Source organism: Dreissena polymorpha, chromosome 3 (assembly GCF_020536995.1).
Source record: "Dreissena polymorpha isolate Duluth1 chromosome 3, UMN_Dpol_1.0, whole genome shotgun sequence".
NCBI classification, from domain to species: Eukaryota; Metazoa; Mollusca; class Bivalvia; order Myida; family Dreissenidae; genus Dreissena; species Dreissena polymorpha.
The window spans coordinates 99,020,710-99,042,673 of record NC_068357.1 but is presented as its reverse complement, the minus strand read 5'-3'; the positions used below and the strand labels follow the sequence as shown (position 1 = coordinate 99,042,673).

The following is a 21,964-nucleotide window of genomic DNA, read 5'->3' as shown; positions in this document are numbered from 1 at the left end:
ATAAATTAGTTTTATGTTTGTAAATAATCATGTAGACATGCGCTAAAACGAATTGCTGTTTATAAGATGGCCCCATACTATAACGTATTAACAATAGTTAATCAAAATGCTTAGGGCTTTTATATTGGATAACATCTTTTTCACCGCGCACCATACATCCTAAAAGTAAGTGACCATTAGTGACTGGTAGACAGACATGCGTTTTATTACATTTTCTTATTAGAACCTGGTCATAAAAGATAGGCCGTAGATATCTGTACTATTTTTCACTGATGTTTGCTGTAGAACTAGGGTTCCATAGTCAACATTCCAGCGCCATGTTGAACTTTCATGGATATATTTACCGTGGATTAACAATATAATTTGTTAGTGCCCTCACTAGCCCTAATAGTAAGCATAACGACTATGGCCGTTTTGGTTCTAGTTTCCGTGATCCGAGTACAATCCTTGAATACATTTACATATACAACTACGAGTGGACAATCGAACGGAATGGAATTGCAGATGTGTGTTTGTTAACATGTAACTCCATAGATATATGCTCCTCAAAATGCAAAGATGTCAAAGATGAACGATGGAAAAGTGTTTTCTGAAAGGTATTAATCATACGTATAATTTTCGTCGTATCTTTTAATTAAATAAATGTCAACGTAATTGATTTGAAACGTTTAAGGGGAAAACACACAGACGAAAATTGATCGCTGATCACAGAATCGGATTAAAACTTCTCTGGAGCTTTTAATTACTTTTTGTACCAAGAAGACCAGCTCTTATGTCCGATGGGTCTATGCAGTACTAAACAAAGATTTTCTCACTGTCTCATTGGAAAACTCCCGAAAATCTTAATTAATATGCAAAACCTTTAATAAATTTAATAATTGCAAGTTCAATAATGGTTTTGACACGTGCTTTTAAATTGTAACTGCATTATTTAACATGAACTGCTATTTATCAATTTTTGTTTATGAAGATTCACTATGAGTGCAATGATTGTATTATGTTTAAATGCAATAGTTGATGTTGATAAGTGCTTAAGAATGGTAACCGTAATATTAATATGTTTTGCTATTTATCTGTACTTGTTATTGACTATTAACTATAACACGCATCAAAACTATATTAAACATATAGGTCTTTATTGATCCCATAATTTTCTATATGACATTTGATATTTGAAAGCCTGGTACTTTATTCAATTGCAGAACTATATTATATCAGCAGTTCCGGACTTTGCCACAGAAAATAATCCAACACAGCTTAGCCAATATTCAAGGAAAAATATCGGTATCGAAAGATATTAATCTACGTAAATGATTTAATCATATCCAAGTGATATTCATATCACTCATAACAGGGTATAATGACGCTTATTTGCATATGATTGGGATTACCGGTATAATTGTATTTTTCATTGTTGAAGTCAATCATATTTGTGTCCCAATCATTTACACAAGCATTGTCGTTAATCGGTTCACGTGTTTTTCTGTAGTTAAGCTGCGCATTTAAAACGTGAACTTGTTTGTATTTCGATCAAAATGTTTGTTGAAAATTGTATAATTATTATTTAACATAAATTATCAAAGCTACCTTTCAAGCTGACATTTTGTAAAACAAATACAAAACACATTCATTTAATAACTGACCTCGCTTCTTCTTCCTTATAAAGTACACAATCAAAACGATCAGAAAGATGCCTGCTATTCCGCCAATAACACATCCCACCACCATTCCAACATCTGGAAACAAAATGGGCATTAGTTAATTTCCAAATAAGAACAAATTATTAAAAACATGACTTTAAGAGACCTGTTGACCTTTTTTTTAAGTTTGTAATTACATACCTTTAGTAACAAGTTTGACATACTTGAACTAAAAACATTTGAGTCTTTTGAACTTTAAAATGACATAAACCTATTGGTCAACATTACCTTTAATATGGTGTCATGAATTTTGTACTTTAGATAAGTACTCACATGTTTTTATAACGACAAAAAGAGACCATCTTACCGAAGTATTTACCAGCTTTGCGTTTGTAACTTTGTTTAAACTACTTTATTAATTGAACATATGTAATTTAGAGACAGGTTTAAATTTGATATCTTAAAAATGATGTTGGTACTTTGTATTTTTTCTTTGCTTTTGTTAATGAATAAATATGTGACAAAATTAAAGCAACAACAATTTCAATATTCCAACATGTAACTGTAACTTTGTTTTAATTTCTTTATCAATTGAACATTTGTAATTAACAGACAGGTTTAAATTTGATATCTTAAATGTGATGTCGGTACTTTGTATTGTTTCCTTGCTTTTGTTAATGAATACATAAGTGACAACAATTAAAACAACAACAATTGCATTATGCCAACATGTTACAAAATGTGTTATTAATAAAACATAGATCAGACTTTAAACTATAGTTGTGCGTTCGCAATCATCAGAGTCAATGGTGCTTATGCTATTGAACATCTTTACGAATGAATAACAAAACAAGTAAAACAAAGTTGGGCGAGAACTAGTTTAATCCAGTTTAGCAGCCATTTTGTACGTTGATCTGTTAAATGATATCGTTAGGTTCGTATACATTTCATAATCATGGTGGTCATTAAAAACGACACATACGCATTTGTGTATATGTACATACGCAGAGCGGTAGCGACTTGCACCACAAGCGAATATTCGCTCTGGCCATACACGTTGAAGGCATACACCCTAAATTCATAGTCGGTCACTTGCGAGAGGCTTTCCACTGTCATCGACACATTGACATGCTTCAACTTGCCAACGGTAGCTACCGAGCCGTTTGTCCATACGGAGTCGCTGACTTGTCGGTACTGCAGGACGAACGTTTGATTACCGCCATTGAAGAAGCCAGATTCGACGACGAACGTAGCGCTATGATACGTGTTCGATTTCTGCTCGAAACGTATCGGTACATCGGGCGGTCCTGATAGTATAAATTTAATAATATATTCAAGAAATGCACCTGTATTTCATTTCGTATACACTGGTACAATATATATTCGTTAAACAAACCTTATAACATTTAGTGAGCAAGACAAAATGAAATGCACGGTTTTATTTGTTATATACAGTTCTGTTAACATGTATTTGACATTTACAAACGCAAAAGCAATATTGTCTTATACGCATTAAGTATAAAGTCGTCAACAACGATATTATATATTCAGGACAAAAAAGTGTTAATAATTAATAACGCTTTGTTGATAACTGCATTACGTAGTCTCATCTAAACGAATCAATTGGATACTGTACGGCTCGGTAATTTTTAGAATATCTTTGCATTGAAGGAATTAAAAAAACATACAAACGAATCCAAACAGAAAATCAACATACCTTGTGGAAAAATAGCGAAATGTGCTGTTGTTGTATCAACAGCGTTCGTGAAGTTGACAGTGAAATTCCGGAAGTGCTCTTCTTGCGTCGCATTGATTACCACTGACAACGTTTGTATTGCGCTTGCAATGCACTTGTTATGAAAAAACACGACATCAATACTGTTCGTTAAATTTACAATGATATTGTCTGAGGCATTCACAAATCGATCTCCAATCTTGATGTCTTTCCTTAAGACGGCTGGACAGGCGGAAACCGGAATAGTGACGGTCAGCGGGTAGCCTTTGGAGACGTTATAAGTTATGTTGTGTCCAAGCAGAATAGGGGCATCTATAATGGAACAAAACAATATTTTAAACTATGTTTTCGAGGAGAACGCGAGTTCGTTAAAAGCATAATTGGTTGGATTTCCCGCGGCTTTGCAGGTGAAATTCTTAGCGCGCTCGTCCCAAGTCAGCGTCACATCAAGGGGGACTAAATGGAAACCAATATCAAAACATAAAGAAAATATTATTGTTTGGTATGGTCCGTTGCGTAGCAAGTTGTTAAGACAATATAGTTATTATTGAGGTTGGTTCTGACTTTTTGTTATTGTTGCTGATTACTAAAACTTACCTTGCCGTGCCGTTTCAGGAGAAAACAATTTATCAGTCATTATTAATTACCTAGTACTTTAAGTTTAATGACTTTTATATGTAAACATGCGTCAATTTACTTGATGGTCACAATGCAATAATATAATACGGTTTTATATAGCTAAAATCCATCGTAAATACTAAAAGGACTTAATAGGACGCATAACTTATTAGTTTTGTTTTACAAATATTATTTCTTTTAAACCAAACAAGAGTCGCTCATTCGTGGATTGCATTCTAACGAAACACGTTTCGACTTTGCAAACTAGTCTTTTTCATCGAAATTATATAAATATGTTAATGTATAAGATAATAACAAAACATTAGCCATTAGCACAGATTTGTAAACATATTTGACCTGCATATCCATTTTTTATTATTTTACTTATAAATTATTTTTACACGTATTTCAATAATTTGTTTACTGCATCCAAAGTCTCCGTATCATCTGGCCTGATATAGCATAAACATGATTAACAGATCCGATTAAATATACTTAATTTAGAGAAGTATGCTTAAGAAGTAACTTAAAAACAGCGACTACGATGATATGTTTGTCTGGAAGTATTAATTTAAATTATATAAGCTTAATATCCCCACTTAACAATTATAATAACATGTCTCAAAATGACATTATAAATGTTATAATGATGTATACAATGTATATCAGTAAGCCTGCCATCAAAATGTAAATAACGTTTAAGAAACTTTTATAAAAGGCACAACTTACAATTAACAATGAGTTGAAGCTGTGAAGTCCGATACCCAACTGAATTAGAAACGTTACAAGTATAGATCCCTGCAATGTGTCGACTGACCGGTTCACCAAACAGCGTTGTAAGAAGAATTTGGGTTGAACCGTTGAACCACTTGGCTGTACATGTAGGATTGCAGGCTGGGGCATTACATGTTATGGAGGTTGTGCTGCCCTCTGTGACTGTGAACGGGCTACCAACTGATATGGAGGCTGCCGATGGACCATCTGCGAGAAAACATTTGCAAAGTGGTTCACTAACTAATCAATATATTAAATTTGAATAAGATGCTTTAGCATGATATGTCAAATCAGAAAGCAACGGCCTGTTTAATGTTTTTGGATACATATATAGAATCTCTTGCTTACAATGAGTGCGCACCTAACTGTTTTATTCTTTATAGCATCAGAATTTGAATTTAAAGCCCAAACTAAAAACTTGCGCAAGACTTTGTTTCTTAAGTGTTTAGGTATACATCTACTCGTAAACATCTATTTATAAACATAGTATTTCTGGTTTATTTTGGTAACAATATTACTGAAATACGTAGTTTTATTTCGAACTCACAATATGGTTTCTTAAAAAGGAATACTATTAGGCAAAAACACCATGATATAAACGAAGACCTGGTTCTTCAAATTCGTTATTATTTTCCTTCAAAATTAATTTCTTTAGAAATGAACAAAATGTTATTTGGATAATACATATTATACTTGTTCGAAAAGTCAAAACGTATTTTTTCTAGGCACGGTTTAATACAAATTCCACAATTCAGTATGAGAATACCATTTTTACCCAAAAATATCTATATATATTCAACTAGTAACTTTTTCAAACGAACAAACCTATACCGTGTTTCGAGATAATGTCTATCGATTAAACAATTTGTAAAACTATTTGTTGGTTTGATTTTATCATTAATGAAACGAAAATAATGAGCTTTGAGGATTATTTTCTTATAGTCGCAAACGTATATGCGTTTCAAATACGAAGAACAATTTCCTGCATTAATAAATTGATTGTAACCTTTTGCCCAATGACCAATCCTATGCTAGCCGCGACCAACACAGATGTCTTCTCAAGATAAACCTTACTTGCCGAAAAACCGAGGAACCACCGAACTTATGATATCGGATCGAAAGCGTAAAACATAATGTGACAGGAGCATGCTCCGTATAAGATAATGGCATAACATACTAGTAAAGCATTTGAAACACGTTTCAAGCCATATTTGATCCGCATGCCACTTATTATTATTCTTATTATAAATGTCGATATGCACTCGTATTGTAATCAATAATTTACTGCATCCTCAGTACTTTACACGCATGTTGACAATCGTTCATGTAAAAGCATCCTTAGTACTTGACACGCATATACGTTTGAAACGACATGTTGATAATGATTTATTTAAAATCATCCACAGTATTTGACACGTATATACATTTGAAACGACATGTTGATAATCATTCATTTCACTGCATCAACAGTATTTGACACGCATATACGTTTGAAAAGAAATGTTGATAATCATTCAATTCACTGTATCCTCAGTATTTGACACGCATATACGCTTGAAAGATATTTTAATACACATTTATTTAAATGCACCAACAGTCCCCGTATCATATAGACTGATACATAATACAGATAAAACGCTTCGATAAAATATAGTTCATGTTGACAAGTACGCTTAAGATGTAATATAAAATGGCGACATAAAGGATGTTTGTCTGAAGGTATTTTTGTAAATACTATTAGCTAAATATGCCAATGTTATGTTAATAATATCTATTTTAAACTGAAGGTATTAATAATAAAATAACTTATATATCACTCAGCCTTACATCTAAATGCAAGTTACGTTAAAGCAACTTTAAACAATGAAACCACTTACAGTTAACAATAACATTAAGCTGTGAAGTCCGAGACCCAACTGAATTAGAAACGTTACAGGTATAGATCCCTGCGAATTGTCGACTGACCGGTGTACCAAACAGCGTTGTAGAAGGCATTTGGGTTGTACCGTTAAACCACTTGGCTGTACATGTGGGATTGCAGGCTGGGACATTACATGTTATGGAGGTTGTGCTGCCCTCTGTGACTGTGAACGGGCTACCAACTGATATGGAGGCTGCCGATGGACCATCTGCGAGAAAACATTTGCAAAGTGGTTCACTAACTAATCAATATATTAAATTTGAATAGGATGCTTTAGCATGATATGTCAAATCAGAAAGCAACGGCCTGTTTTATGTTTTTGGATACATATAAAACACCTCTTGCTTACAATGAGTGCGCACCTAACTGTTTTATTCTTTATAGCATAAGAATTTGAATTTAAAGCTCAAACTAAAAACTTGCGCAAGACATTGTTCCTTAAGTGTTTAGGTATACATCTACTCGTAAACATCTATTTATAAACATAGTCTTTCTGGTTTATTTTGGTAACAATATTACTGAAATACGTAGTTTTATTTCGAACTCACAATATGGTTTCTTAAAAAGGAATACTATTAGGCAAAAACATCATGATATAAACGAAGACCTGGTTCTTCAAATTCGTTATTATTTTCCTTCAAAATTAATTTCTTTAGAAATGAACAAAATGTTATTTGGATAATACATATTATACTTGTTCGAAAAGTCGTAACGTATTTTTTCCAGGCACGGTTTAATACGAATTCCACAATTCAGTATGAGAATACCATTTTTACCCAAAAATATCTATATATATTCAACTAGTAACTTTTTCAAACGAACAAACCTATACCGTGTTTCGAGATAATGTCTATTGATTAAACAATTTGTAAAACTATTTGTTGGTTTGGTTTTATCATAAATGAAACGAAAATAATGATCTTTAAGGATTATTTTCTTATAGTCGCAAACGTATATGCGTGTCAAATACGAAGAACAATTTCCTGCATTAATAAATTGATTGTAACCTTTTGCCCAATGACCAATCCTTTGCTAGCCGCGACCAACACAGATGTCTTCTCAAGATAAACCTTACTTGCCGAAAAACCGAGGAACCACCGAACTTATGATATCGGATCGAAAGCGTAAAACATAATGTGACAGGAGCATGCTCCGTATAAGATAATGGCATAACATACTAGTAAAGTATTTGAAACACGTTTCAAGCCATATTTGATCCGCATGCCACTTATTCTTATTCTTATTATAAATGTCGATATGCACTCGTATTGTAATCAATAATTTACTGCATCCTCAGTACTTTACACGAATGTTGACAATCGTTCATGTAAAAGCATCCTTAGTATTTGACACGCATATACGTTTGAAACGACATGTTGATAATGATTTATTTAAAATCATCCACAGTATTTGACACGTATATACATTAGAAACGACATGTTGATAATCATTCATTTCACTGCATCAACAGTATTCGACACGCATATACGTTTGAAAAGAAATGTTGATAATCGTTCAATTCACTGTATCCTCAGTATTTGACACGCATATACGCTTGAAAGATATTTTAATAAACATTCAATTAAATGCACCAACAGTCCCCGTATCATATAGACTGATACATAATACAGATAAAACGCTTCGATAAAATATAGTTCATGTTGACAAGTACGCTTAAGATGTAATATAAAATGGCGACATAAAGGATGTTTGTCTGAAGGTATTTTTGTAAATTATATTAGCTAAATATGCCAATGTTATGTTAATAATATCTATTTTAAACTGAAGGTATTAATAATAAAATAACTTATATATCGCTCAGCCTTACATTTAAATGCAAGTTACGTTAAAGCAACTTTAAACAATGAAACCACTTACAGTTAACAATAACATTAAGCTGTGAAGTCCGAGACCCAACTGAATTAGAAACGTTACAGGTATAGATCCCTGCGAATTGTCGACTGACCGGTGTACCAAACAGCGTTGTAGAAGGCATTTGGGCTGTACCGTTAAACCACTTGGCTGTACATGTGGGATTGCAGGCTGGGACATTACATGTTATGGAGGTTGTGCTGCCCTCTGTGACTGTGAACGGGCTACCAACTGATATGGAGGCTGCCGATGGACCATCTGCGAGAAAACATTTGCAAAGTGGTTCACTAACTAATCAATATATTAAATTTGAATAGGATGCTTTAGCATGATATGTCAAATCAGAAAGCAACGGCCTGTTTTATGTTTTTGGATACATATATAAAATCTCTTGCTTACAATGAGTGCGCACCTAACTGTTTTATTCTTTATAGCATCAGAATTTGAATTTAAAGCTCAAACTAAAAACTTGCGCAAGACTTTGTTCCTTAAGTGTTTAGGTATACATCCAATCGTAAACATCTATTTATAAACATAGTATTTCTGGTTTATTTTGGTAACAATATTACTGAAATACGTAGTTTTATTTCGAACTCACAATATGGTTTCTTAAAAAGGAATACTATTAGGCAAAAACATCATGATATAAACGAAGACCTGGTTCTTCAAATTCGTTATTATTTTCCTTCAAAATTAATTTCTTTAGAAATGAACGAAATGTTATTTGGATAATACATATTATACTTGTTCGAAAAGTCAAAACGTATTTTTTCTAGGCACGGTTTAATACGAATTCCACAATTGAGTATGAGAATACCATTTTTACCCAAAAATATCTATATAATATTCAATTAGTAACTTTTTCAAACGAACAAACCTATACCGTGTTTCGAGATAATATCTATCGATTAAACAATTTGTAAAACTATTTGTTGGTTTGATTTTATCATTAATGAAACAAAACTAATAATCTTTGAGGATTATTTTCTTATAGTCGCAAACGTATATGCGTGTCAAAAACGAAGAACAATTTCCTGCATTAATAAACTGATTGTTACCTTTTGCCCAATGACCAATCCTATGCTAGCCGCGACCAACACAGATGTCTTCTCAAGATAAACCTTACCTGCCGAAAAACCGAGGAACCACCGAACTTATGATATCGGATCGAAAGCGTAAAACATAATGTGACAGGAGCATGCTCCGTATAAGATAATGGCATAACATACTAGTAAAGCATTTGAAACACGTTTCAAGCCATATTTGATCCGCATGCCACTTATTCTTATTCTTATTATAAATGTCGATATGCACTCGTATTGTAATCAATAATTTACTGCATCCTCAGTACTTTACACGCATGTTGACAATCGTTCAGGTAAAAGCATCCTTAGTACTTGACACGCATATACGTTTGAAACGACATGTTGATAATGATTTATTTAAAATCATCCACAGTATTTGACACGTATATACATTAGAAACGACATGTTGATAATCATTCATTTCACTGCATCAACAGTTTTTGACACGCATATACGTTTGAAAAGAAATGTTGATAATCATTCAATTCACTGTATCCTCAGTATTTGACACGCATAAACGCTTAAAAGATATTTTGATAAACATTCATTTAAATGCACCAGCAGTCCCCGTATCATATAGACTGATACATAAAACAGATAAAACGCTTCGATAAAATATAGTTCATGTTGACAAGTACGCTTAAGATGTAATATAAAATGGCGACATAAAGGATGTTTGTCTGAAGGTATTTTTGTAAATTATATTAGCTAAATATGCCAATGTTATGTTAATAATATCTATTTTAAAATGAAGGTATTAATAATAAAATAACTTATATATCGCTCAGCCTTACATCTAAATGCAAGTTACGTTAAAGCAACTTACAACAATGAAACCACTTACAGTTAACAATAACATTAAGCTGTGAAGTCCGAGACCCAACTGAATTAGAAACGTTACAGGTATAGATCCCTGCGAATTGTCGACTGACCGGTTCACCAAACAGCGTTGTAGAAGGCATTTGGGTTGTACCGTTAAACCACTTGGCTGTACATGTGGGATTGCAGGCTGGGACATTACATGTTATGGAGGTTGCGCTGCCCTCTGTGACTGTGAACGGGCTACCAACTGATATGGAGGCTGCCGATGGACCATCTGTGAGAACACAAAAGAAGTGAACGCACTTGTAAATACATAATAAATTCAATGCGATATGTTCAATGCAAAACATATATCAATTTAGGTTCGGTTACCTTTGCAGAAATATTTGGGGTGCATATTTGATAAAAAAAACTAATTTAGTGGTTAAATGTGTTAAAAAAATGAATGCATTAGTTCTTTTATCCGCAATCTAATTTACAAAGCTCAAACATCTTGGGATTAATATGTTGTAATAAAACTTTTATTTGTAATATACAGTAGCGTATACTACTTTTTTGTCTTTGAAACACGAACACTATTTAGTTAAGATAATACGTTCGAGGGTAATGTGTATTCGTTAATTCGTCTCTATTCGTCAAAGTGATTCAATTAAGGCCTCCCGACGTCAACTTGCGTGTACTGGTGAATAAGACTTCAGCAAAATTCGTTCTCATCAGTATATGTACGTTGCACATCGTTGGTGGTGTTCGTATTGATGCGTTTGTGAGCTTTTGCGTCCGTTGCGATTAGTTCTGTTCGTCGGAAAATTTTAAACATGTTCAAAAATTGTTGGCGAATAAAATTTTCGTCTATCGTTCGTTAAAATTCGTTTCATTACGTTAGCCGATCGGAAAGTCTTCGCATAGCGTTCGTCAACTGGCGATAGAGGTCGCAGCTCTCAGCTAATTTGCATATCATGAATACTTGATTTGCATATCAAGCGAAAGAAGACGATCCGAAAACAAATCTTTGCGAACTATAGCGAGGATTTGCGTATTGTGGCGCATTGAATCCGACGCATTTAAGCGATTTATAACGATAAGTTTACGTTCAGGAAACAAACGGTATACGCTGGTATACGAATCAATCCGAAGGGTAACTACGATAGGCGAATCTATGCAAATCCATCCGAATAATAGCGCTACTGATAGTTTAAGTAGTTTGTGCAGACATTTGCCTATATTCATATATATAATGTTGAAGGTATCATTATTTCTTCGTCAAACGGAAGATATACAACGCCTGAACTGCAATATGTTGCTGCTATGGCCAATCAAGAAGTAGTCCAGCAACAACTAAACATACACCGCTTTCTCAGAGGCCGACTAAGGTGGAGAGCAGGAGCCAGAGCACGTATTATCTGGAGAAGACCATGGCTGCATTCCGGGAGACGGCGCCAATTTGGCATCTATGATCAGCTCATGGTTGAGCCCAGAAGAGAAGATCTTGGAACATTTAAAAAATTCCCCCGCATGCCTACTGAAATGTACGATGCAATTTTGGGAAGGTTCGTCATCGCCTCGTGAAGCAACACACTCGGTACAGGAACCCTTGGATCCAGGGCTAAAGTTAGCTGCCACATTACGTCACCTGGTTATTGGTGTCAAGTACTCATACATGCAGAATTCCTGGCGGGTCGCTGAGAATACTCTCTCTGTAGTGGTCAGAGACGTGCGTCATGCTATATGTGAAGAATATGTTGATGAGGTAATGACAGCCCCTCCACACCTGAAGAATGGAGACAACTGGCTGATGGTTTCCTTAAAAATTGGAACTTTCCAAATTGCGTTGCTGCTATTGATAGCAAGCACATAGCTATCAGAAAGCCTGCAAGCTCTGGTTCCTTATATTATTATTATAAGGGATTCTTCAGCATCATCTTACTGGCCATTGTCGAATCGGACTACACGTTCGTAGGGTGTGATCTGGGTGGTGAGCATTAGTCTACATAAATTTAACTGCATTATTTTGTAATTACATAAATTATAAACATTTAGTGCTGTTTTCAATGTTCAGTTGTATACTGACAATTTCTTATTCTTTTGTATTTTCAGGATACGGTTCAAGTGGAGATGACAAGATTTATAATTAATCAGAATTTTTTTAGATGGTGCAGGATGGTTCCATTGGATTTCCAGACCCACAGCCTTTTCCAAATGACACCGTCGACATGCCCTATTTCTTGGTTGGAGATGACGCTTTCAGCCTTAGCGAGAATATGCAGAAACCCTATGGACATAGAGTCCTGACAAGAGACGAAGAATCCTGAACTACTGGTTATCCAGGGCTAGGAGAGTATCAGAAAATGCATATGGGATTTTGGCCAACCGATTCCAGGTACAGTAAAGTTCCGCTATTAAGACCAGGCAAAAAAGTGGTCTCAATATCGGACCATTTTCCTTCATAAATTAACCATTTGGTACTTGAATATTGTCAAAAACCGCATAATTTTTTATATCTTCGAAGTTGTCTTAATAGCGGAACATTACTGCAATACCCTTTTTCAAAACACAATTTAATTTATAAAAGAAATGCTCACGTTAACCTTTAAAACATAACAATACTGGTCATCTGTAATTTCAGATACATCTCACAAAGATGAACCACAGCCCATCCACAGTAAGGCTGATTGTAAAGACATGCTGCATTCTTCACATCTTGATGTGGATCAGGTACCCCACAATGCAGAATGCACTGGTTGACCATGATGATAGAAAAGAAGATCTGGTTCCTGGGGAATGGAGAAGAGGTCGCAACTTGGAGAATACCAGGAATGGCAATATCAAGGGCCACAACACAGCAACCAAAAAAGGCAAGATTGTGAGAAACACTCTGAAGCACTGGGTCAACTCTCCAGCGGAGGATGTGTGCCGTGGCAAGACAGGATGGTGCCACATTTGAGATTGAAATAAAGTATAACATATTAGTGAAATAAATTAATAAAGAGTATTTTTTTTTTGGTATTGGCCTTATAAAGGGAAGTAAAAGTAAAAGTAAGAGACGAAATTTACGAAAAGTTTTTAATGAAAAAGACTTCATGCATAATCAACATGCAAAGTCGAGTCGGAACAAAGTTAGTCTATATCAAAACGCCCGGATGCAGACACCGTTTCAGAAATATTCGGCGGTATGAGCAATTATGCGCAAGGTTGCGCTTACATTCGTATCTTTACGCTCTTAATATATCCTCATCGCTAACCGAAAGAACGAATATTATTTGCGCGACCTAACGCTTTTTAGCGAATTGCAGTAACTGTTCGTCAAATTTCGTAAATCATTCTTACCAAATAGTTCCTCTACGTTCACCTTTTGTTATACTATAACACAATGCAACACATTTTCAAACAATTTCGGCAAGAATTCATTTTAACCTTTTCGCTAGGCATCGTCATATGGATTCGTCTATGTGTGAGGAGGCTTTAAAGGATTAGTCATAAAGAGTTCTGTAGTCAATTGTATTATTTTATCCTACATCCAAATGATTTTATAGAACAAATACGACTTATAAAGAATGGATAAGGTTTTCTCCACATTTTTTTATATTAGGTTTCATCCACACTTATTTTTAGAACATTACGTAGGGACTAGTTTTTTTGGCCTTTCACCCCTGATTGCGTCATTTCGGCCATTGGGTACGCAGTCGTTTAACGAGTTTACGAGTGTGTGTGTGTTTACGATGGATTACTATAATATTATTAATGTGAAAAACACAGTGTTTGGATATAAAACTGGAATGAAACTGGTGAGACTGCATTTTCGTTTTAGTTAAAATGTCGAATGTACTCGAATAACGCGATGTTTTGTTGAACAATTGATGGATTTAAAAGTGTCAGTGAATTGTTCTTTAACTTTTCGAAGGAAATCGATGTCGAATTAAAATGGTAATTTCTTTGATGGTTTAGTCGTTCCTTTGTCAGTCGATCAAAGAATGTCTATCCACAAATAATTGCCTGCTTACATCCAGAGCTTTAAAATGGAAAAGATGGATGGCGATGAAGAAATTCGTCTAGAATTTTAACTCGTCATGGAAGCAAATTAAAAATTACGAAAATAAACATGGACGTGGTTATTATACAACTTCGGTGAGTAGAACAATATGTTTATGTAAGTAAGTATAAAGTGTGTTAAGCGAAGAGTTGTTTGAAGACTAAAATTAACAATATCGGCGGGTATAAATGCTGAATCATGCTTTACGTAGCCACGGTATGTGTCTACACATTTTGTAAATTTCAAAATAGCGGGAGCCATGTTTGTTTTATGGTTTTTTACAGTGGTGAAACAAGAATTGTAGTTTGAACACAACCGTCTGTGTTCTACTTGAGTGTGTTACATTTGGAACGCTGATTAAATTTGAATCGTGGCGTATAGCGATATTTTGTCTCGTTACTTTTCTTTTGCGTGGAATTCTTAAGGACTATTTCGATTTCCGTAAACAGGAAAGATCACAATAAATATTACTACGCAATGTAAGATTCAGTTAATTTCATGTGTTTTTGCTGTTATTTTAGGAATAAATTAAATAAAACAATATTGTAGGATAAATAGAATACTATTTTAGTGTGATTGTGTACTTAAATTTTTTTCCACTCGTGTCAGAAAGGCTTACAAGGCTCAGCAAGCCTCGCCATGTAAACCTTTCTTCACTCGTTGGATAAATTTAAGTACACAATCACACTAACATAGTATTCTCTATTTATCAAACCAACAAAAAAATTAATCCGTGTTTCATTTTCATGAAAAAAACACAACAACAATCGATATATTGGTGGACTGTCGTTGCAATAGGATCTATTTCAGCTCATATTTTATCTCCAACCTCCAACCTATTTTATTGTTTTTGTTCCACACTGAGATATTTAAAGGTGCTTTTAAAAACTAAAAACTTATTTTATCTTTTAAGTTGTTTCATACAATCACACCTGTCGATGTAAAAGTTTTTTCGCAGGATTAACATTATGGACGTTCAGACGGACGTTGGTAAAACTTTAAGGCACCTCCGCTACAACACTCGTTGAGACTAATACATAGTAGTTCATTTATTTGGCCTCACACATATTTACTTCAACAATTAAACGAACACTCAAGCAAACAATTCAGAACCCTTTAAATAAATACATATTGTACAATCACGGCCTGTGTCCCGAATGGGATCTTCTCTGATGACTCTGTCATTGTACGTTTGATGCATAGGGGACTACTTACATAGGACATCAATGCTGCCTTGTGATTGTTGGTTAGTCCCACCGACGTTGATGGTACACGCTATTATTCTTCGATGCCATAAACGTGTAACATTTAACAATGTTATGGTTTGTGTCGTCGTAGTGTCTGCTGGAAGAGACTCATTGGGTGAGCTCCAAGAGTATGTGCACGTTGAATTGGAACATATTGGTAAGGAACACTCTAAGACCAGGCGCTCTCCTTCATTAACAGCCTTCAATCCAGATATTGTCTGCCCTAAACATATTTTATAAAATAAACACGTGATGGCAAACTATCAGTTTTGTGGATTCACAAATGTATACAATTTAATACATCTGTCATCACTATTTCTATGTTATACTACGAAAACATACAAATAAAACCTTCATGGAAAAAACATTTTCGAAGCAAAATATACTTCGGTTCAACTACAGGTGATGCTGTACTCATTTAAAATACATTTTTATGGCAATAAAAAGGAAAATTGGGTTTAAAAAGATATGTGACGTCTTAAATAATTATTATGTACTCAATGCAGGTAACCCAAGAACGGATTAACACATTCAAAACACATAAGCTAATCAACGTATGCATGACCCAGATAACTCAAAGTACAAGATATTGTTTGCTATGATGTCACACTTATGGGTTTATTTAAAAGTATTTATATTTCAAAACATGTTTTTGTATAATCATGTTTAAACACCATTTTTTGAGAAATTTACGAGAAAACATTAAACCCCCATAAAAATGAGTTTATAATAACGATAAGCACGATTTCCTTGGTAACTGTGTATGCAATATAAAAAAAAAACTGTTTGATAGAAGGGTTTGCTTGTTTTAAAGAACTGTGTAAGTAAAATAAAAAATAAACCATGGTAACTAAAATATTAACAGTTTTTTTACTAGCTCTCTATATACAGTATCCTTTTTGTGAAAATTATATATATCAAGCACAATTTAAAGGGTAGCTCTAGGCGTTATACAATATGTATAAACAACTATGAAAGGCATAAAATGTATTTGTCCATAAAGAACGAAATACAAGTTTATAACTAAACTTAACGTTCATCTATGTGTTTCCAGTTCACATAAAAAGCTCATTTACGATTGAAATGTATACCCATAACTGATGCTTTCATTTCTATTATTTCAAGAATACATTCATTGTACACAATAATAACTGTGAGTTTGGTACGATTGATGGGTAATGTCCATTTGTGAGGCAGTGATGCATACAATCTTGCAAACGGTTCAAGAAGCCAGATTCTATTTGAGAACATTATCCAAGCATAAGGATGATTAAGCATCACCACAAAATCAACGCCCTTGAAACACTGACCTTGTTTTTACTAACAGCTAACTGGGAAACGGTGATAAACTATCTATAAACACAAATCATTCCAAAATTATACAAGGGACACGTATAAGTAATATAACGTATAGAATTATTCGAAATCGCTAACTGTGTTTAGAGACGTGTCTAAAGCATCAATATAATTCCCATTCGTCTCGATAATAAAGAAAGCCACTGATTTGGTAGATTTCTGTCAATTTAGCCAATGGCTATTAACATTTATTCTTTGGGGCAATTCAAGGGTAATTTCCTAACATTTTATTGGATGTTAAGAAAGAGTCAAAATTTGAGCTTCGCACAGTCAGACAATACCATAACGGAAATACTTTTATATACCGCGCCTTAAGACGGTGAAATAATAGATATATTTTAAAGACACTTATGACTCATTTGCGGAACTTTGTTACATAGTTTATCAAAGTAAAGTTTGCGCATGTTTTCGATTGAGGCATCACATGCAGCTCTGTTTATATTCCTACGACTTTGACGTCATGGATTTGACAACGATTTCGGATAGCAGATTATCAAATAATACATCTGCACTTATTTGATACTTATAAGGTCATCATCATTAACAGCATTCCTTGACCGGTCTTGCCGTTGGGAGAAGGAAAATGAGAGAAATCCTGTGAAATCCTACGTTATTCAGGTATGTTGTGGGCTGCTGGAAGTAGTTAATCCATGAAAAGGGGCGTCCACACTGTTGCATTGTCCATCAAGCTTTCCTTCCGACGACTTCGGCGACTTCGACGACAACCTCCTACTAGAGTGCACCGGAGCACAAACTTGCATAGAGAGTCGTGCCTGTAACGAGCCCAAACCCAACCTAGCTTTTGTCATTTTACGGACGCGAGGAGGGGAGCGTGTGGGCCGACACGTACTGCTGTAGTTTTCCGGACATAGTTGTTCCTATATATGAAATGTGGAGCACTTTACTTGTAACTTGTGTTCAAAAAACGGCAATTTGCGCTTTGTCAATTAAGCGTCTATGTCTCGTAGCCGATGGAGACTCAGATGTCCGTGTAGATCATGTACTTGTTAGGGAATCTGATGGAGCTGCTTGTTCACAATCTGCTCAGTTTGGCCGTTCTTCTCTTGCCCGTTCATAGAATCTGTATGTGAGGTCTTGCAGTTCACTGCTACTGGCACCCGTGAGGTCAATAACATTAGCAAATCTCAAGTTGGAGTAGTTTCTTACACCGATGAATCTTGAGGTGTGGTGCTCTTTGAAGGTATCCTGCACTATCTTCTTACGGGAAGGCTAAACGGGATATGGGTGTGCATACATCAATGACGGATTCACACTTATGTCATGAAGAAGTCACCCTACTGACCATTGAGAAGTAGTTCGCTGCTGGCGTTTCCATAGAGTTTATGACTTGCATCAGCCCATCGTTAATGTTGATTCTCTCTAAATCTCATTTAGGCAATCATGCCACACGAGGTCGAAGTTTTCATAACTTTAGTTATGTTTATTATGACTTTTTAAATAATGCTTATTGAATTGACACACTTTATTTGTTAAACATGTTCAGTTTGAAAGCAGTTTGAAAGCAATGATTCATTCTCCAATTTCAATATATGTATTACCGATAAACACGGTTAAAACGTTGCATTTATATACCCCATACGCATCTGACAGGGAGCTGTGCAATGTCAATACTTCATACAATAGGTCTTTACCAAAACAATTTAATTGACGATCTCAATAGTTAACAATTCAAACTCAAACATGCAGTCAAATGACTTCTGCTTTAGTGTTGCTGACTGCTAATAATTCTGAAACATAAAGTATTATTTAAGTATAGTGTATGTTTAGTAAATGTTTCCCCACATCCAGTGGAACCCAGGTATTTTGTGTATATTCAAAAACACTTTGAAAGAGTCATTTAACAATTTTGCTTCTGATATCATTACAATAATTGGACAAGAAAACTGATTTTTAAGCATATTTAAAACATGGTTTTGATCATTTGTGTAGTGAACAACATATGACATATTTGTAAAATCTAGCTAGTTTGGTGAATATCACTTTATGAATTTACATCAAAATCTCTGTTAGGTATTGTACGGAGCTAATCAATTTAGATATTTATGAAAGAGCACAATATCCGTATCATGTATGACCAGGTCCATTAAATGCTTCAAAAGGAGATGATATTAGGAACTTTTATTTTCTCTTTAGTTATCGACCGGACGATGTATATACCATGTGTAAAGGATCACTCATTTATCATTTTAGTGAAGTGTCATTCAAGTTTCCTGACGGCTTAGAAAGACATGCTTTCTAACGAATTTGTGGACGCATGACCCGGCGAATGAAATTCAACAACGGACAAAAGTTCTTGAAAAATGCGTCTATTTTAGCGCGATTTTGTTATAAAAATTGGACCTTCGCCAATATTACTGCGAACATTTCTAAAAATGATATTCAATCAAAAGGCATAGCTATGGCAAACAAAAAGTGAAAACACGTATAACTGTTGTTGGAGACTGTAATCTCGTCAAAAAATGTTTTTGTAAACCTAACATATTACAAAATTGTTAATGCTATAATGACATTTCAAACATGCAAATAGTCAAGTATTAAATGAATATAAAATTTAACATCTGCCAAAACATAATCTTAATTTTCCTGGCTATCGCGTATTGAAGCCTCTTGAAAAATATCAAAATATGACCTACAGAAATGGTCCAAATGACCACTGTTCTCAGGTTCAAACAATATCATGAATAGCCAGAGAAGGATTCGCTCGATATGTCCTGACTTAAAAGACATAAATGCGCTTCAAGTTCACAATGTTGTTGCAGACATTATGATCGAGAAATTTCGAATTCGCTCCCCGCATATGGAGAATGGAGCATCGTCATGGTATATCTAGGAATTCTTGCTATTGTCATGAAAAGACCCAATGAATTCGATGTAAGTCAACTGAAAAAAGCTTAACATTAAGCGTAATAATTAAAATTGTGTTTTCTGGCGGCACAAAAGCGCGATTTCAGTATATGTTTTACTTAGACTGTTTTCAAAAGTACGTTACACAATTTGAACTAAATGCCTTTAAAAGTCCATACACACTCAAAATCAACAAACATTGCGTACACTATTTCTAAAAATAAAGTTAACACATAGAAAATCAATGTTCCTTATATCAATAGATAACTTTTAACGTTAGATGTGGTCTGGTAACATACTAACAGGATACAAAATGCTCTTCTTTGTTATTTGTTTGCAATATTTTCAACACATTTTCATGTCACATATTAGAGTTCGTGTTTCGTATTATTAGATATCGTTGCGGGAAATTAAAATGGTATATCTTGTGCCAAAACAAAATAATAACGAGCATTTTGTTTCTCGTTAATTTTGTGTTACCATACCACTTCAATCGTTGAAATTTTGGCTATTGCTATTATGATTGTGTATGGGTAATCTTCATTTTACGAATTATTTGGCGAAATATGTGTTGATTATTTATGTTACTTTAAGCAAAGAAATTGTTAACAGTACCCACTTTACGATTCTAAGGTTATTAAAAGAATTTTATATTTTGCCATGTTAATGTAGTTTATTGAAAAGCTACTATGAATTTTAATTTTCCAATAATAAAATGTATACAGTTTATTCGCTAGATGTAACGTAGACATGGCATATTCAATATAAAACAATGAATAAATGCTATTTAATTTTTTTACTAGTATTTCCTCGTTCATCTTAATGCATTGTAACGCGATACACAGAAACGTGTTTATAAAGAAACCTGTGTGATGTCAAGCATTTAATTTCTCCAAAAAAATCATGGGTTATAGTTGGCATTCCATTTCAAATAAGTTTATCATGCGTAGCATCCCTGATAAATGATAAATTGCGTCTAAAGAAATTTGTGAACATTTTGTATTCGAATCAAATATATTCAAAATCACGGGTTAATTGTATGCGATAGAATTAGACTATAATTATTTTAATGTTTATTTCCTTTATATTAGCGGGTTTAAACTTTTTGTTAAATAAGAAAGGAGAACTTTCGAAAGCAGTATAACTGTTATATGTAAGAAACTGAACCGTGTTTACAGCGTATTACAAAGCATTGTTATGTATGTTACTTCATTAAAATAACATCGTCATACAAGTAATTATTTCAAATATATTTGTACAGTTTCGTGTGTCTTAATTATTTGCCGCAGGTATGATTTAATTGGTGTGTGTCCATTGTCTTAGTAAGACCGCCTCCTCTGACAAGGTTATTTAGTTTAACTAGCCCTCCTAAAGGTTTTCCGCCAAAAAGCGATGAGATCACATCAGAGACACAGTTCACAACACTGCCACAAAAGTCTTTGAAGAGAGAGAGACAGTGACTTGTTTTTGGCCTACTCCTCCACATTCTTCACAGCCGCCGTAGAACGCCGAAGAACCTACTCGGAATACAAACGTTGTCATATCCAAAGGAACTTGCAAACGTAAATATCTGCCAAGAGTACAATACAGGGACGGGGGTTCGCAAATAACTACTGGCTTCAGTTCTGTCAGATCATCCAGCTATCTACTAATACTAGAAACATAAGGGACATTAATGCCAGTATCAAGAAAGCCATGGGCCGAGCCATACAGATCACAGCTCCTCTGAAGTCTGCCACTGGTGATAAAATCCACGACAAGGGCATGCAAATTGAGCGTCGGGTGGGGCGCTACTCGGAGTTATAAACCAAGCAGAAGCGCGTCACAGGTGATGCCCTTGTTGAAATCATAACTCTCCCTCTCATAATCAAACTGGTAATGTAAACCACTGTGTCAGAACTAAAGAAGAAATCGAGAGCATGTCCTCAGAAAAGCTTCAGAAAAAGATGGCATACCGCCTGAGGTCATCAAATGTTGCAGCAGTGCTCCTAGAACATCTGAA

General features: G+C 34.6%; 1 protein-coding gene and 1 long non-coding RNA gene across 10 annotated transcripts in view; one reads left to right on the top strand and one right to left on the bottom strand.

The window, feature by feature from the left end:
- LOC127870702 (titin-like) overlaps positions 1 to 21,964 on the bottom strand; it is a 44,859-nt gene that overhangs the window by 8,030 nt on the left and 14,865 nt on the right. The window contains exons 2-9 of one of the 8 annotated variants that reach the window (XM_052413118.1): positions 15,710 to 15,964; positions 10,490 to 10,741; positions 8,567 to 8,818; positions 6,645 to 6,896; positions 4,723 to 4,974; positions 3,358 to 3,687; positions 2,645 to 2,947; positions 1,644 to 1,736 (exon numbers count right to left, since the gene is read on the bottom strand). In XM_052413118.1, the coding sequence (XP_052269078.1) occupies positions 1,644 to 1,736; positions 2,645 to 2,947; positions 3,358 to 3,687; positions 4,723 to 4,974; positions 6,645 to 6,896; positions 8,567 to 8,818; positions 10,490 to 10,741; positions 15,710 to 15,964 (1,989 nt within the window). The remainder of the gene's footprint in view (positions 1 to 1,643; positions 1,737 to 2,644; positions 2,948 to 3,357; positions 3,688 to 4,722; positions 4,975 to 6,644; positions 6,897 to 8,566; positions 8,819 to 10,489; positions 10,742 to 15,709; positions 15,965 to 21,964) is intronic. The other 7 variants (XM_052413121.1, XM_052413123.1, XM_052413119.1 and 4 more) reach the window with 7 other exon arrangements.
- LOC127870703 (uncharacterized) lies at positions 6,359 to 9,488 on the top strand. Of its 2 annotated transcripts, none has more exons than XR_008044889.1 (2): positions 6,359 to 6,486; positions 8,626 to 9,488. It is a non-coding gene; the product is annotated as an uncharacterized LOC127870703 (long non-coding RNA). The 2 variants fall into 2 exon arrangements; XR_008044888.1 differs by lacking the exon at positions 6,359 to 6,486 and adding an exon at positions 8,281 to 8,408.